Below are 19,045 nucleotides of genomic sequence, written 5' to 3'. Positions count from 1 at the left end.
TATCTAATATCCCAAAATATCCCAACATTTGAATAAGCTTTAGGCCAATAAAATAATTTATCAAGGATCAAGAAGTAATGTAATTGTTAATAGTGAACATGTAGTTGTTGGAGCATTATCTACATCTTATGGCTTAACTCTATTCATTGATGTATAATTAAACAAGTATATAATATACATGATATTCAAATAATGTTTCTGATAGATGAACGACACGCATTCGAATCAATAAAGATTAAGCTACGATTTGTAGAGAAAGGAAGATGATGATGGCATTGATGTATTTCATTCGCGATGGAAAAAAAATAATAAAATAATAAATGAACAAATTTAATCTCCGTGAGCGTAACGAGTGTTACTGTATTGTTTGTCGACGTAGGTGGCAGTTATTGATTTTATCGTTGAAAGCCATAGAATTAATGACAATTACTACGTTACGATCAAAAACAACTGTCAATACATAACGATGGACAATATTGTTTTATTTCACTAACGTTGTAAGTGATATTTTAACATGCAAAAAAAAAAAATGTCTAAACAATCTAACTTAACATCAAAGTTTTTATTTTATTGAAAGATGAAAAATGAGATATTCGAGGTAGATACTTATTTTATAAAGGTATCAGATTATTGGTATCGATAATAAAAAATATTAAAGTTTATAGCAACAACAATATTGCACAAAATACACTGTGTTTTTCTTTTTTCGTATATATTTCTTTTCAACATAAACTAAATATACTTTTTTTATGTAAAAAAATAATTGCGAGAGTTTGTAGAGTTTTATAAAAATAACGAAATTATTAGAAATAAAAATTCCAGTGGATGGTATTTTTTTACCAATTATTATAATGTATTAAATAAAAAGAGCTATCGAAATATAGTAAAATTACAAACTAGATTTTCATTATAAATAATGAATTCAATGCATAATTTATCTAAGAATATTTACAATATTATTAATAAATTAAAATTGAATTCAAAAAACTCTTCACACTTTAATAATATCGATGTAATAAATTCGACAATTTTGATCATATAACGTATATTTTATATGAAATATAACACTTATTATAAATTAAAATACTCTCTACCTACAACATTGCTATCCTATAACGTAATTTCAACCGACCTGGGACTACTCTCCAACTTTAGTGTGTGTTCTATCAATTATTATCAGCAGAACATTTCTCTATTGTTCGTCATAGCAATTAGATTATTGCAAATATATTTCAATATTCAAATGCCACCCAAATTTCATCATCAACTTTCCATTTACAATAATCAATATTTCACGTTAGAGAATATGTTGAATAAAGTAAATGAGAAAGACTTTTTATTTAATCAACTCTTTTTCTGGAAAGAATAAGAGAACCTACAAAAAAGGTGATTCCATAGTAAAGAATGAGTATGAAATCTGGTTCTTTCGTATCTTACCTTGAGAATAAATCGGAAATTCACCATCGCTGTGACTGTGAGTAAGCATTCTTGTAGAATAAAACCGCCAAAGTGGACGTGGAAGCTTTTGATTCTCTGCAGAAGAACCAGGACCGATAGTCTCGTCTTTGGTAAGACTCAGCAAACTTGTTACGTCTCGGAGCGACACTCCGACAACGACCGGAGTGTCGCTCGGTGATTTCTCCTCTTCCCACAGGATTCACGATGATTATAAGACTTATGTAATTATTGTGACTCCAAAAAAATTTTTATCATCACCACAATAAATTGTTCACTTAACCCAAGGTTTTTAAATATGTTATAGAAACACACTCACTATTTTACTCTTTTTTTTTCTATGTCTAAATAATGACGATGAAAGTTTCAATAGTAACTTTTATTTTGTTTCTGTCCTGAGGAATTAAACTTGTGTCCTAAAGAGACAAGAGTTAGGTAGAAACTTAAGGAAGGAAAACCAAGAGTAATGACATTAGTTTCTAATTTAAAAAGAAAACCTTTACAGATTGAAATTTATTTCAATATATCTAGACAATTATCTAGCATGTTGGAATTGACTATAAATGTTGGCTACCCAACAAGACAGTGTTTTTGTTTAGCTATTAAACAATTAAGAAGTGAATATAAAAACAAAATAATAATAACAGCAAATCGTGGGAAAAATAAATAGTTTTTTTTTGTTTAAAAACAAAAATACTGCAATTATGGAATACTTGCAATGAAAACTTAATAGTTGCGCGAAAGAAACCGTGAACGAGTCTTTGGTAATTATGAAGCTAAGTGCTAACTATTTGAGATACGTTTTAATTAGCTTCAAGTACTCTTAAGAATCTTCAAAGGTGATTTTTTTAAATTGATAATTATCATTATATTTGATATTAAAAGAAAAAAAATTATTGAATGTAATGATAACCATTTTTATTCTCAATGTGTTCTAGGACACAGTTAATCAAGATCTAAATGTCATCATGGTTAGAAAAAATGAATAAATCATATGTGCTTTAAGGCATGAAGGTTCCTGCATTGACAATTTTCTTATTCATATTCTGAGGTTCATTTAGAATTTTTGAATAAAATTATATATTCTAGTAAATATAATTCTGTTAATATATCCAATAAAATATATATTTTTTATGAATCTGAATATCTTTGAAGAATCTTCTTTGAGATATTTGAAAAATATTCCATGAGTTCTCTTGAATATTTTGCATTCAGTGGTAGCATGCAGCAAAAATAAATAGTGAAATGTTTTTCTTGAGTGTCAAATAAGTCAGCAAAAACTCCTGCTATATTGTGATAATATCAAATAAAAATTTGATATAAAAACCTTACAACAGTGAAATGATTGTTGACAATTTACAAAGAATACTTGTTTTATTTTAGTTTATAACAAAAATTGCAACTGGTTTAGTTGATGATTTCAACAACTGCAGTATGAAGGCAGTGGTATCCAAAGAGTTATGTCACAATTGTTCAAGAAAAAATAAAAAAACTCTATAGTTGTTTATAATCATAGCACACTTTTTAAAAATATTTTTTTTAAACAAAGCTTGACCACAGAATTTGTGATTAATATTTCAGTGAGTTCCACACGTACTAGCTTTTGAAGCAGAAATTCCTTATTAGGAGGCACGCGGTTTTGCTCAACAAGCTTAAGACTCTTCATGTAACTACTGTGTAAATAAAAGTTTCATGTACTTGATTTGACAAACAATTTACTGGACGGCACTGAGAATGAAAACACAGATTAATTATTTTCCCTGGTTCAAATGGCTATTTATTCGCGCAAAAGACCTTCGTTGAACGAGTACGATGCGCGCACTGGGATGAGAGAAACCGGGGACCAAAACCCGGAGAAGAAAAGCCGAGTAGCGCAGGGTGGGATACCAAGTGAACAGAGAGGGTTGCTTTTACCCCCAGTTCAGGGATAAGTCTGTAGGAGCAAGAGAGAGAAGATGATAAAATGGAACAGCGCAAGCTTAGTTTTAGAGAGACATGCTTCATTGTGCCTTCTCCTAGCTCTCATGTTTTGAGCGAATGTAAACCTGAACCAACAAAGCTTTTCCAAGACCTGAAATACTTCTTTACCGAGCTTTAAATACTTTTCATAACATCTCTTAGAACTGACCTTCATTTCCTATTTTTCACTGTTAATGCATCTAATAAAAATTCAAACTTGTTTTAAAATATTTTCTAAGTGTGAAATAAATCTTTTTTATGGTTGCATGATAATGAAATATTCTAATATTCTATGTTAATTATTGGGTTGTACATTATTAAAATTTTCTTCAAGTGCAAGAAATATTTTAATTAAATTTAATGCACTTGAAAGTAAGTCACGTGATAAAATGATATGAAAACTTGAAATATTTATCATAACTACATTCTTCAATAAACTAGATTAATGAGAGGATATTTCAAGTTTAAAATATATATATAAAGTTTTTTCATTTATTTTTTAGACTGCCTAAAAGTTTGTGAACAAAATGTAATGATTTATTTATTACTAACAAGTGTAAATTTATTCATTAACTTTTTTATCTTTATAATAAATTTGAATATAAAAAAAAAACATATTGAAAATAAAAACATTTTTCAACAACTCAGTTGTAAAGAGTGATAAAAAACATTAAAAGATAAGAAAATTTAAAACTGATATAAATATTAAGGAGAAAGTCACTTATTTAATTTATATTAAAATCCTGACAGCACATACAGAGTATATGGAGATATATATGTTAACCTTCCAGACAAAAACGGACTGATTTTTTTACATATACTTAACGTGTTCCTATTAGTCTAAAAAATCTCTTTCATGTTGATAATTATAAGGAAAATGATGTAAATTTTCATAAACTCCTCTTTAAAGACCACAAACCCACCGCAAGGTCGAGTATATTCACCCTCGTGACCTGAGTGACTTTGTACAGGTCATGGACAAGAATAAACAATTTACTTTAGTAGTAGATCTTACCCAATTTTCGGGTTAAAATAGAATTTATGCATAAATTTCATGTCTAATTCGTATGACCGTTGATGTCATTATCCAACTGAAGGTGTGTATTTGATCAATTTCCTAATTAGTTCCAGAGAAGGAAGTAAATATTGATTTAACATTACTTACCAATTTCCTTTTCACATGTGAGTTCTGCAAGTTCATCCTTTTCTGCAGGTGTTTCATCTTTTGCATCATCAACTGAAAATTAAGTCAAAAAAATGAATAAAATGAAATGAAACTTGATTGATTAATTAAAAAACTGAAAATATTGAATGACTATGATTTTTTGAATTTTATTGAGATTCATTTTCTTTATTTCCAAAAAAAACTAATACTATTTTTAGTACAAAATAATTTTTACAATAAAAATATTACCTTCTAAAAGATACTTCACTAGAAGCATTTTTTCAAATTAAATTATATCGTTTCTTATAAAACTCTGAAGTTGAGTGAATTTCGATAAAAAAAAATTACCAAATAAAATATTCAAAAAATATTTTATTGCATTTATCAAGTCCTTATTTAATGTAATTATATGTAATCTCATATTACATGGAATTGAATCGAATCAAATGAGATTTCATAGTCTATTAGATATTCGAATTTATCAGTTCAATTATGAACAATATGTTCCCAGGCACTCAATTGATTAGTTAACAGCTATAAAACAATCAGTCAATGATGTCAAATGTATCAAAATATATATTATAAATTGTAGAATGTTTTGCAACATCTTCGAAGGTTTCGTTGGTCTTTAGCTGGTAAGAAGCTAATGATTTTCAATTTTAATTCATTTGGAAGTCCCAAAAGACTAGGATTCATTACCCCTAGTTTATTCAACACTTCATCTCTGATTGGTGTTGTTAATAAATTTCTGAACCTGCATAAATATTACTTATGTATATCACAGCTTTGAATATTACATACATTCATAATTAAAATTAAAATAACAGATAAATACAAAAAAAATGATTTTCAAAAATAAGTTTCAATTATAATTACTTGCAAGTAAATTTTTTCAAATTCATAAAACGACAATCAAAATTACTGGCATACACATTGATATATTCTAAGGGTTTCCACTGCTAGACTTCTTGTTTTGATTGATTCGTCTTCTGATGTCAAATTTAATATCATAACATCGCCGACAAGAATGGCATCTAATATGCAGTTTAATTCTGGTGTATTGAGATGTTTAAACTTTATTTGATAAGCACCATCAATAATCCATTGACTTGGATCCAACTCTGCGAAGTCACCTCTAAAAATAAAACAAAAAATTATGTTCATAAATGCTTTACCAAAAAACAAGTGTTGAAGGATGTGTTTTTTCTAAAGCTATGATTATTATTAGTGTCTTTAAAGGATGTTTAAATGTTTTTATTTGTTTAGTATTGAATGACATTTACTACTAATTGAACATTTACTTACCTATTATGAGCTTTTTGGATATCATAACCATTTTCTTTCATAATGATCATACTCAAAGCAATAAGGTAATCATGGTGAGTGACATGTTTATCTTTTGACGTAAGAATGTTTTCCAAAATTGATGGAAAAGTCGACATTATTACTTTTTACACGACATGCATGTAGATTATGTTCATGTTAACAATTGAAAACAAATATTAATTGTGAAACATAACAGTGGACTAAATTTGTATTGTCATTCATACAAATAAATAATTTAAACTATGTAAACACTTAAAATTTGTTAATAACTATGATTGTTGTGATGATTATCGAACAAGTGCTCCGTTACTGTGCAAATGATTTCAGTGCTGACAACTGAATACATGAGTCCCTATCTTACCCATTAACCATTAGCTTTATCTGTTGGTAATAACTCTGCAAAAATTTTTTTTTGCATTTTTGAACTTTTGACATATCATACGTATAAAGATATTTATTCGCATAATGTTTTAATATTAATGCATAGTTGATGCAAAATAATTAATTTATTATCAACTGATGAAACTTCTACTCCATAATTTAAAACCAATTAACGGTGCAATAACTCGAGACTTTTTTAATAACATCTACTTTATGATTCATCTCAAAAAACATATGAATTTTGTTTATGGATATGTTAATAAACAGATTTGTTTTAGAACATGAACAAATTCACAGTTATTCTTCAAGGTATTATTTACAATGACATGAAAATGCTGGTTAGTCGAACAGAATTTACATAATGTTGAAAAATATTCATAAACATGACAAAGATCAACAGTATTTTATTTCAGCACTGCTCGGCATGCAAGGGCGCTTTGTGCCACTTGTTGCATATAATAATAGCGCTCTACACTCGTGTATTCGGGCCATAAGAAATCGGGACACTACAAACATGATGTCTAACGTACCGTTTAAATTCTCCAGTGGTTCTTGGTTTTCTTTGATTTGACAAGTTGACTCCTCATCGCAATCCACTTCATTTGACACAATTTTTGAACTCACTGCTGGACCGAAGATATCGGCCATTTTACAGGTTAACTATCGTTAACCTGCTACTTACTCATACTTGCAAACATTCGAATCCCAATTTTATTTTCCAAAACTTTCAAGGCACGATAAACCGACAGCTCCTTTCCAAAGTTGCCATTTTTGTTGTACAGATGACGCCAACGGCCACACCTAGCAGCTAGCGACATCTCCTGGATTTTATTGAATTGTCTTCTATTTAATTGCGACGCATTCATTTGTTTTTTGATGCTGGACGCAATAACAGCTAAACAGCTACACGTAAGAATGAAAATTTAAGATTTTTTATTCTTCAACGTTTTAACATGAATACTAATCAACAAATAATTAATAAATATGAAAGTATTAATGTTGAAAGTTAGCCAGATTTGATGTTATCAATTTATTATGATTAAAAAGACCTTTTAAATTAAATGACGCACGACGCCGAAAAGTTCGTTACATTGATATTGAAAAAGGTACATAAAAGTTTTTTTCTTGCAGTTTCCAGAGGTAAGTGTTGATGTTTTTTACTTAAAAAAAAATTGAAAAAGATTTTTTTTTATATAAAAAATAATATCAGAGAAATAAGGTATAAAACAACAAAATGGGATTATATAAAAGAAATAGACAATACTTTTGAATTGAACAATGTCCATTATATTATATATTTTATTTCCACATACACACGGCACGTTGTGAACCTTTTCTTAAATATTAATATTATAATGATGATAATAATTAATAATCGTCATCGCAATCATAATTAGTAATAATTAAAACAATAATAAACGTAATATGAATTTATTAGATACATATATTATATATATATATGTATATATATATTTATATTTATATAATAAATCATATTGTAATAATAATTGCATTATATTCCATATTTATATGTACAGAGGGGTACAATATTGTTTGTTTTCATTATTAATATTAATATTATTATTTTATCAATGTTTATATTTATAATCGCAAGATTCATTTGTTTATTTATTTATCTGTATACATACACAATTAATTAAATTATCAGCCCTTTTTTAATTCGTGCATACGATGTTTATCATTTTAAACTCTAGGGCCCCTTTTTTTCATATTTTTAGAATTTTCCACCAGCTTTTAAGCTCGGGAAATTTCTTTAAAAAATTTCTTCTATTCTTTTTTTCTCTGTTCTACTTGTCTTTAATTTTTATTTTTTGCTCTCAGCACGGAGTCTTTATTTGTTTAAAGCCCTAAACACAACATCCGCTTTCGAATCACGGGACCAATAGTTTTGCTTTATCTTACAAAACATCCATTATAGTCATAGGCCATTTTGATAAGAAAGTTGATCGCCAATTTATTTGATTGCGAGAAAATCATTCTAACGCAATCAATATTATTTGTTACCCTTCATCTAAAAGCGAAGGGAATATACTCAATATTATTTTTATTTATTTCTTACTTTTATTCTTCTATTAAATAATGGCTGATAACATTATTTAAGAATTGCGTTGGGGTTTCTCTTAAAATCGATTACTTAAGAACATTTTCTCGCTGTGCCTTATTTATTTTTTTTTCTATTACGATTGTTTTTCATGAATTATTAACTATCAATCGTAATTTCACTTAGTTATTGTGTTGTTTTTTTATTCTTTTTAATAAGAGCACACACATATTTGCCAGATGAAATCTTTTTTATCAAGGCAATTTATTTTTCTATTCTTGAAACGTTCGACTCTCTCATCAAACGCGGGCCTTTTCATAAATATTCTGTACAACATTATAATTATTATAAATCATCATATATCTTATATATCCTTATCGCTATATTTTCATTATTATCGGTAGTGTAAAATTGAAACTGTACGTACTTACGAAGATAGATTAATTTCTGTTTGCTTTTTTTTGCTTTTTTTAAATTTTTTTTAATTATTTTACTCAATACATTAATCGTATTACTTTTTATTCGTAATTTTTTTTAAATTATTTATTTATTCAATATGTTACTAGACGTATTTGTATTGTTTTTTTTTACGATTAGTAAGAATATGTAAAATTGGTATCTTTTTTGCATGTTTAATTTTAATCAATAAATCTCATAAAGCATCCACATAATTGTTTAATATACATGGAATTAAGAGTGGCTTATTTATTGCTTGTTATATTGCAAGTTTCCTCGCCGCGCTTGTACCGTCGTCCATTCATTTTTTTTTCAACTAATTTATTAATTTTCACATTCAGTTTTCATTATACATCTTTTTTTATAATGTTTTTCGTAGTTCACTCTCTCACACTCACACTTCTATGTTCTCTCTCTCTTTTTTATTCTCTTTTTCTCTCTCTCTCTCTCTCTCTCTCTCTCACTTATTCATAAATTTTTTCACTTCTTTTTCTATCTATCAAAAACGAGAAAGTTTAAACAAATTGACTTTTTCATTCTGTCTGTAAATTTTTATTTTCACTATTCTATTTTTTTTATGAATGATTTTTATTTTTGTTCTACGTGCTCTCATCTCATTTGTTTACTTTTTTGCTCGATGACAAAAAGAATTTTTCTGCCGAGTGGACCGTATTGACTTGATTCATTTAAACTTTTCACTGTGTTTTTATTTACATTTCACGCGGAACTATCTTCTACCGTATAATTTTGATGAAATTAAAATCATCAAAAATATATTTATGCTAAATTGCAATTTGAAAAAAAAAATTACGTCGTGTAAAAATTTTTTTTTAAACTTTTTTTCTTTAATTATTAAGAAAAAAATTTTTTTTAATTAGTAGCGAATATTTTTTTCAAATGTAGATGACAATTGTTTATTAGTTTTCTTTGTTGATCGAAAATTGAATCTTTGTTTATTAATATTCAATCAAGCTGAAATAACAATTTTCACATAAACATTGAAAAAATATATTATTATACGCTTGCACATTTATTGCTTTTGTTCATCAATGTCATTTGCTTAAACCTTTGTTTCCCATCGTTTTCAAGAATTACTACAAATACCACTGTCTCATTTTACGTTAATTGTGGATTTATTTATTACCTTATTTTTCTCCTTAAAGTTCTATGTTTAAACAATTACCATTCTTTATGTATTCACTTTTTTTTACATGCAATAGTACTCATAGCCATTGTTTTTTTTTATTAACGTGTACATGTAAATAAACTGTGCCGAAATATTTAAATCGACATAAATACAAAAATTTAGCATAAAAATTTAATAATCACATGAAATATTGCTCTATCATATATACAAATAATTATTATAATTTTTATTTAATAATTTCATTATAATGACTTAATTATTGAATTTGAATAAATAATTATTTTTACAATAATATTGCATAACTTTTGTTTGCAAAAGTCAATAGTGACTCAATATTATTAATTACATATCAGAGATAAATAGCATTAATCAAATATTATATTTTCATAAAATGGCATTTAAATTTATGCTAGCGAATCACGTGCATATTCATTAATTTATATTCAGATGAAACTTGAAATAAAATTAGTAGATGAAAATTCCAATAAATACATTCAATTAATTACCATTTAAAATATAACACAACTTTTGTTAACATGCAATTTATAGGTAGAAAAATATCATTACAATTCAATTGATATTTCATAACTTATCAGTGAAATATTAAGTGAAGATCTTTTGCGTGATTGAGTTAAACACCATCGTAACATGTAGAATTCCACCCGGCATTTATACTTGATTCATCATTTATAATATTTCACTTATCTTATTAGACCTGCACACGATCGATTAATAAATAATTAAACCGTGATTACGAGCCATTTTATAATGTAATAAACTGACGGTACCATCGGGCTCTTATACTCTGTTCATGTTTATTCGTATTTTATTATACGTTATATTTGTGTCCATTCTTTCGTGTGTATTGTTGATGAATAATAATATAAAACGATAAACCCATTACTAGATTTTGAAAAGGATTCTCTTATGGAATAAATTGTGTATATATTTATTTTATTTATTATATTTTATAATATTTTTTTTTTATAAGAAAAGATGTGTCGTATTGCCTTGTTATAAAATGTTCAATAGTATCGTCATGCTAACAATTTTAATTATTTCCCTTTTTCTCATTTATTAATCTGTAAAATGTGTTTTTCTTTTTTCTTGTGTTTGATGTGCGCCGATGCGAATTTAATGTATATTATATACATATCTCGTTTCTTACGAAGAAACGAGAAATGCGAAAATTGCTTAAATCATTTACAAGAACTGAAGATATTTAAGAATGTTTTTGTTTTCAATATTCGATTAATTATAATAAATTATTATTCCATTAATTAACATTATTCAAAATAAATATTTTATTTCAATTTTGTTTTTGAATATTTTTTATATCAATACTTTTTACTTCTTTATAAAAACTTTATCTTGCTGATATCTTTTCGCTGTTCCTCAAATTTAAAATCATTTTGTATTACAATGACTGATTTTCTTCAAGAAGTTACAAAAATCTTATTTATTGTAGATATATCCACGAGAGAGTATACTTTCTGCTTATAATCTCCCAATAGATACAACGGATAAAAATTAATCATCTCGATTCAAGTCAATTTATTTAAATTAATTTCCATGTAATTCAGTCATTGATAAAATGAGCTTCATCCAAAGAATAATCACAAAGTTCTTTTTAGACAAATTTTTTATAAACAAGTAATTACTAAATACATTTTAATGCAAACAATCAACAAAAAAAACACAAGATCGATAATAGTAGAAAAAATGATGATGTAAATAAATCAATGTGCCATGAGAATTAAGATACACTTAAAATGGCGATGTATTTGTGACTTTTTTTGTATTTTTTTTTTGTTTAATAATGATAATTAATAATAATGGTCAAAAATTGCCTATCTAGCTACGATCCATTTCATAGTTTATTCTCTCTTGCTTTTTTTATTTAGTTATTGTTATCATCTCTTTTCGTACTCACACATACAAATTCGCCCATACATTCATTATTCATCTGTTTTTCTAACTTCAGTAGAATTCACCACTTTTCTTACATCTCTCACTCTCTCGCTGTTTTTTTTCTCTCACTCGGGGATTTTTTTATGTTTTAAATTTTCAAATGTTAATATTTTTCATTTCCTATCTGAAGATTCGATGTAATCTAAGTGGTGAGTTACATTTGAATTTTCATCGAATCTTGAGATAATTATTTTTAATAGATTTACGTAATAAACTAAATTTTATCTGAAATCATTGATTCCTTAGGATCGATGTGCGAACTATAAAATTCAAAATCGTCCATGGAAACATAAATATTGAATAACCATATAAATTAATTAATTAATTAATTATTTAATTATGTGAACCGTAGCATTATTTTTTTGCTATTTGTATGTCGAAAGATCGACAACTAATATATTCATTGATTTACATGTTTTGTTTCTTATTTCTTAGTTTATTATTGAATTAATTTATTTATTCATTACTTTTCTTTACTAATTAATGCATTTTATAAGCAATTGTAATTAAATATACGTGACAATTGTGTAAGACCAGACTTTGATGTATGATGAAGCAAAATATGATTGCATCAATTATTTATTTGTTTAATTGTTAAAATTTTTCTTTTGTGTTCCATTAATGTTTAACCATTTATCTTTATCTATATGCACTTGTATTTGTTTTAAAATGCATGTTAAAAAATTTTTTACATTTTATTTGCCATTTTATTAAGCGTCGAAATTTTTTTAGCTTCCCGATGGTTTGTTTTGGTGTCTATTTATTTATATAGATATTATATCAAATTTTTATTGTTTTAATGGTCTATATTGCTTCGGGAATTGCATATTAACATGTACGCGTTTATTTACACGATGATAATGGTTAAAAATATTTAAAATTTAACAAGAAGAAAATTATTAATTTTCCGTGTAAATTAAATGTTAAAAAAAATTATTAATAATTATAATAATAATAATAATAAAAATTTAAGAAAAAATAATAATGATAAATAATAATAATAATAATAATATTTACAGAATGAGTATCATTTTAAATTTATTTCCTCTTTTATACTTGAGTTTTATTGCATTTCCTAATCTCAAATAGTAACTTTAATTGTTACTTTGAAGCTGCGCGACAGCTCTTGGATGCTAGAAGGATAAAAAATCTCTAAAAAAAACACGAAGTAATTTAAATTATCATGATGAATTTTTTAATTAATTTGAAAATTAATTAGCACATTTACACTTGAAAATCAACATTATTTTTCCCATTATAAATTTCCGTCATTTTACAGTAAGTGATAATGTAAACTTATGCTTTAGACCAATAAATAACCATTTTCATTCAAATAATGATTTATTATTTTCTGTTAATCAAAAAATACACCATTTGTGACCTTAAACGCCTCTATTAATGTGTGCACGTAAACAAGTATTTGTCAATAGGCGTTTATGTGTGACATTTTTCATGTAAACGTTCGAGTAGCGATACTACATTCATTATGACAGATTTATTATCTTAATCCTCTGTTATTGTTTCGGAGTTTCTTTTTCATTTCGCGACCTCGATAAATTCGTGGAAAATTTCAAAAGAATGTTTATCCTTTGTTATTGTCTAGACTCGAGGTTTTTTTTTTGTCTAGTGACCCAGATGAATTCGCGGTAAATATTCGACACAAAATTCTCATAAATTTCCTAGGAACCCTTTAAATGCCCGTGATAGAATAACGTCATCATTTTTTGTCGATACTTTTACTTTCGTTGCCTTTAAATACTCACAAAACAAAACAGTTTAAAAATTATTTTAAATTAAGTGGCATAAAACGAAATGAAATTATAAAACTGTTTTTTATTCTTTTATTTTATAAACAAATAATATATTTTCAAGCAATTAAAATTTAATAAATTTAATTAAGCAATTTTATCAACAATAGTAATGAAGAGAATAAACAATGAATAAATTTATTAAAGGAAAGTTTTTCACTTACAATAAAATGGCGGAAATATTTTTTTTACATATACTGTGGTATTGGTCTACTTGACTATACTGCAAATCCAAGATTTATGAAGTGTGCGAAAATAACTCGCAAAAAACATGTTCAATATATAATTGCCAAGAGCCACTGTAGGTGTAGGGCAATTTGACATTGAACAAGTTTCATGTGTGTTTGTATAACGCACATAGATTTTCAGTGTATTTAATCAATTGTTTTCACTATTGTGGCGGATTGTTATTTATTACAATCGGAGGATTGTGAAAGAATTGGCGTCATTGTTTTTGGTAAACTATAATCATGTTGATGATTTATATCATTATTTATAGCAACTCATTTTATTTTAGTTATTTAAATATTTAATATTATAATGATTATTATTCATATTTATTATCAACTATTAATTATTAATAATAATATTATTATTATTGTTATTATCATTATTAATATTATTATTTATTAATTATTAATATTATGAAGATTTTTGACTAAAAAGAACATCGAAATTTGAGACTTGTCAGTGCTACACAGCCAATCTCACCCATCTTATTACTTTGTAATTGAATTACATGACAATAATGTATTGTATAAGTGTTCAAAACATCAATAATTATATACAATTTGTGTGAAACAATTTTTCTATTTTATTCTTTTAATATTTCATCAGTAATTTTTATTACTTAGGTGTTCAAAGCTTATTTGCTTGAATTTTTAATCTTTACTTATGTAAATTATTTGTTTATTTTTTTTTGCTATGGATCATCACCAAACACTGATATAGATTGAATATTTATTTTTTATTTCATATTTATAAACGTATGGTTTGCAATCATGTTTTAGTTTGTAGTGTTTATTTTTTTCTGTATGCCTAAACTGTTTATTATCTTCTCGATTTTTGTTTATTATCAGAACTTTCTTCTTTTGTCAAGTTCAATTATTTAAAAGTTGTAGATTTTAATCATAGAAAATTATATCTAGGTAATATTTGATAAACTCTTTCAGCAAAAGACTATTTTTTTTTATCAAATAAAACTCTTTGTTAGTTGAGATAATTTATTGATTCAAAATTGAAAGAATTAAAAACGTTTTATCTCTTATTACGTCCCGGCTGCCGCGCGAAATGCTTATTTATTGTAATTAATATTATTTAGGATATAATTTGAAAAATTTTTTTTTATAATTCTAGAATATAAATCCCATTCCATTACATTCTTTGAGCTGGTGTTTTACCCTTGTAGTGTTGATTTTTGTTGTCTGATTTGTTTAAAATTTATCATTTATAATTTTTTTTTAATTATTATTCAATCATTTTTAAAAATTTTATATTTTATTTAGATTGATAAAGAATAGTTTTTCTGTTTTCTATGTAAATGGATCTAACTAAAATTTTCTATCAAATATGCTATCAATTAATCCCATCCGATCAAGAAAATGTTGTTTTTTATTTTTTAATAACATTATCTAATCGTGCGAGCTTCATTCACCTTTCTTAATTGTTTCATTTTGTTTTAATTTAATTATTTACTACCATTCTTATCTATTCATATTCTTCATTTACGTTTATTGCATTTTTGCCATAGTTTAAATAATTCATTTATTTAAACCATGTGAGTATTTTTATACAGAAAGGAGTTTAATTGAAAAATGGACTTTTCAATAAATGAATTTTACATTAGAATTTGATGTACATAATTTTTTTACTTGGATCACTTGGAATTTAGTCGTCCATTTTTATTACTAGATTATAATTAAAACCTATGTGTGACTTATTAATTTATTAAAAAGATTGATTAAGTGATTTTTATATTAATTGATAAACTTAATTATAATTAATAGGTTACCTTGTTTTAATTGCACTTTCAAATGCATTTTAATTTCTAAAAATTTTTTAAAAGTATTCACGTTATTTTGTTTTAATTAAAAAATCATCAACACTGAATTAATCACGTAGTTGAAGTAATTTTTATCTTTTGAAAACTAGTATTTTATTTAAGTTGATCTAATTGTTTTGATCTGAAACATGAACGAGCTCGCCATCATTTCGTTTCGCAGACGTATGGTTTAGGATATTTTTTTTTATTTATTTCATTACCTATTATCAGCAATTCAGTTGATCGTTAACTTTTCATTTCATTCCCTATTACTATAATTTTCATTATTATTATTATCATTATTATTAATTATTTACTATCATTTTTTAAATAAATTTATCGTATATTCAGTGGACATTAATCGAGTATTGCTACGTTTACATTAAATTGACACCGATTTCATAAGTCGAACACGCTCGTTCTTCAGAAATGAGTTACAAAACGAACACAAAATGATCGCGGCTCACCATGATGCTCTTCCTTGGAATTGTTCTTCCATATCCTCAATAATTATTTTACCCTGTTTTTAATGATAATTCAACATTATTTAAAACTTATTAGCAGCAATCATAATCACACTGATAATATTCGTTTATAATTGTTTTTTAATCAATGAAAATTCACTTTTGTGTTTTGTGAACAAAACTTAATGAATTTGTATCACAATAACGACAATAATAATAATAAAAATAATAATAATAAAAATGGTTTTTTTTTGCATTGTGATTAGGTTAAGTGATTAGGTGAGTCTTGGAATTACAAGATTATTTTATTTCATTAAAAATTATTCTCTAGTTTTTTTATTTCTTTTAAACATCAATCTATTAAAAGTTTTGTTGTATTTATTCTTTTTCTTATTTTTATGCTACATGGAAACGATTTTTTGCATTTGTGTATTGTTTTATTATTATTGATATAAACCACAGAATTATGAATATACAGTCTGCATAACAATGATTTATTTTATGAAAATCTTACTCGAGAGAACTGCATTTATTTTCCTCATAAATTATTTTGACTGTTCCTTTAAAAATTTTGTTAGATTTTTTATAAATAATTATTGAACATTGTTTCAAATGACAGAAAATAATCGTAGAACGGAATCCGATAAAAAAATTGTAACGACGAATAAAGCTTTATGTAGATAATTTATCAATTTCAATCCTCAATTTGCCTCTTTCACAATTCTCTTTGTTGTTATGACGGAGTGCATGAGTATCTAAAATGATATTTTAAAATTTCATTTTATAATTTTCCACTTTTTATCTTTTCTGAAAATCCAACAACAGTAACGATAAAGTATTAGATTATAAACACATTTAATTTTTAAAATTGAAATTAAAGATTTGATATTTTGAATTTTTCAAAAAAACTTTTTGATTGTTTTTTTTTTAAATTTTTTTATAAAGATTATTTAGAGCTTTATTAGTGTTACTAGAAAACAGAAAAATATTCCGTTTTATCTATTTCTATCTCATGAATTTTCGTATAAAACAAAAACTTGTTGTTCAATTAAACAGGAAGACACAAGATTTCAATTTGCCTAATCACTTATAAGCTTATTTATTTCACATTATTATTATTATTTTTACTGTTATAATGATTGATTTATTATTATTGTTATTATTATCATTATCATTATAAATATTATTTATTTTTGTTGTTTTTATTTTTATTATTATTAATGAATAATTATCAGTATTTTATCACGCAGAATATCAATACTTAAAACATGAAAACCATCTCTAATATCTTTTCATACAATATTTTCTTTTAATTCTTTCTTATGATTATAATTATTCATGATTATTTTGTAGTCCGTTTTCATAAAGTATCTTAAAGTTTAAGAAAATAACTATGGAAAGACATATATTAATCGAATCATTTGTCGGATGTAAAAAAATTGTAGAGAAAAACATGAGGATCTTTTAAAAAGTTTCGTCCACCCGCGAGAGTCGTCATAATTTCATAATTAATTAATTAATTTCATGATCATTTTTATCTAAACATTCGTAAGAATAAACATCAGAATACTAACAAATTAGTGAGTTGTTTTATAAATATCTCAAAACGCACATGCCTTAAAATAAATAATTATTTCCATTTGATAATACATTGTCAATTAAAAAAATTGGAAAATTAGTGTAATCAAATGACCAAATATATTAATTATAATAATAATGATGAATAGTGAAAATAATTAATAATAATATTCATACGTGTATTGGTATTGTTTCTTAGTTTTTACGAGCCATACGTTTGTCTATTAGTTATTAATTATGTATCATATATATAATTTATTTATATATATATATATATAATATATTATAGACTTAACTGTTTAACTTTTAGCAATTAATAATTATTAATCATTAATTTGTTTTATTATATTATTTATCAATGTCAGAGAATGGGCGTTAGCGTATTTTCATTGTTCTTTTGTATTTATTTTGATTGCAGAAAAATGTTTTATCATTTTTCCGATCTCCGTGCCGCCTTTTTTTCAAATAATTCTAATGTGTAATGCTTCTTGTTTTATTGTAATGTGTAATAATTTGCTTCTGGATGAAATATTCTCTATTTTTTTCTGTTTTGGGGTTTAAAATTGGTTCATTTTTCTTAACTTATTCTCTTAATTACTTTGTTTATTGATGTTTTCCGCTTTTATTCTTTTGTCTATTTCTCAACTTGACTTGGTCTTTTGTATTATTACAGATTCTATTCTTATAATCTTTAGTGTGCTCTGTCATCCATATCTCCGTTACGCTTGAACGCAATTTTCGATATATCCGGTGTTAAAACTCTTGCTACCGGGAATGATTTCGCTCATCTTTATTTTTTACTTTTTTTTTCTTACCCATCTGTTATATACATTTCTTGTAATTTTTTTTTTTTTTTACCATCAGTCTTTCTTTTACCAATGTACCGATAAGATATAAATAATTTATATATGTTTATAATAATATATATATGCATATATATGCATGTGTATATATACATATGACATATATATTTGTTATTAAATAAAATTCCCCAGTGTCCAGAAGCCTTTCATAAAAGTTTACAAGGCGTTTACGTCACTCGTTGTGCTGCTAATGTTCTTAAGACGCTCGGCCCTCTCGTCCATCCTAAAAAGAAGTCAGAATAAATCATATAGACATTGTTAAAAATAACATAAAAATATTATGTTACATTATTGTTTACTTCTCATTTCTTTTAATATTTGTTTTGTATTATTTTATAATTTTACTAACGATATAACAAATATTTGTTT

The 19,045-nt window shown here is 25.6% G+C and overlaps 3 protein-coding genes across 7 annotated transcripts in view; all 3 read right to left on the bottom strand.

Annotated features, from left to right (window-relative positions):
• Positions 1–7,039, bottom strand: part of LOC118067151 (phosphatase and actin regulator 2) — an 83,037-nt gene extending 75,998 nt beyond the window's left edge. Inside the window, exons 1-2 of one of the 2 annotated variants that reach the window (XM_035083747.1) lie at positions 6,817–7,039; positions 4,580–4,651 (exon numbers count right to left, since the gene is read on the bottom strand). In XM_035083747.1, coding sequence (XP_034939638.1) covers positions 4,580–4,651; positions 6,817–6,934 — 190 coding nt within the window. In that variant the 5' untranslated portion in view covers positions 6,935–7,039. Of the gene's footprint in view, positions 1–4,579; positions 4,652–4,828; positions 4,949–6,816 lie in introns of those variants that run through there. The other variant, XM_035083748.1, reaches the window with a different exon arrangement.
• On the bottom strand, positions 5,122–6,212 carry ntc (nutcracker). Its single transcript, XM_066388605.1, is given in 4 exon segments — positions 5,122–5,333; positions 5,456–5,526; positions 5,528–5,714; positions 5,885–6,212. Coding segments are annotated over 4 exon segments (570 nt in total). The 5' UTR covers positions 6,022–6,212; the 3' UTR covers positions 5,122–5,158.
• Positions 7,040–7,550: 511 nt separating the features above from the next.
• The window catches only part of Rbp6 (RNA-binding protein 6), a 178,148-nt gene continuing 166,653 nt past the window's right edge, over positions 7,551–19,045 (bottom strand). For all 4 annotated transcript variants that reach the window (XM_035083758.1, XM_035083756.1, XM_035083759.1 and 1 more), the window contains one exon: positions 7,551–18,899. The gene's annotated coding sequence lies outside the window, so the exon portion shown is untranslated. The remainder of the gene's footprint in view (positions 18,900–19,045) is intronic.

The sequence above is a fragment of the Chelonus insularis genome, unplaced genomic scaffold (genome assembly GCF_013357705.1).
Source record: "Chelonus insularis isolate UGA/USDA-ARS -01 unplaced genomic scaffold, ASM1335770v1 contig_369_pilon, whole genome shotgun sequence".
NCBI lineage: Eukaryota > Metazoa > Arthropoda > Insecta > Hymenoptera > Braconidae > Chelonus > Chelonus insularis.
Note: the sequence above shows the minus strand (reverse complement) of the source record. Positions and strands in the feature narration are given on the sequence as shown.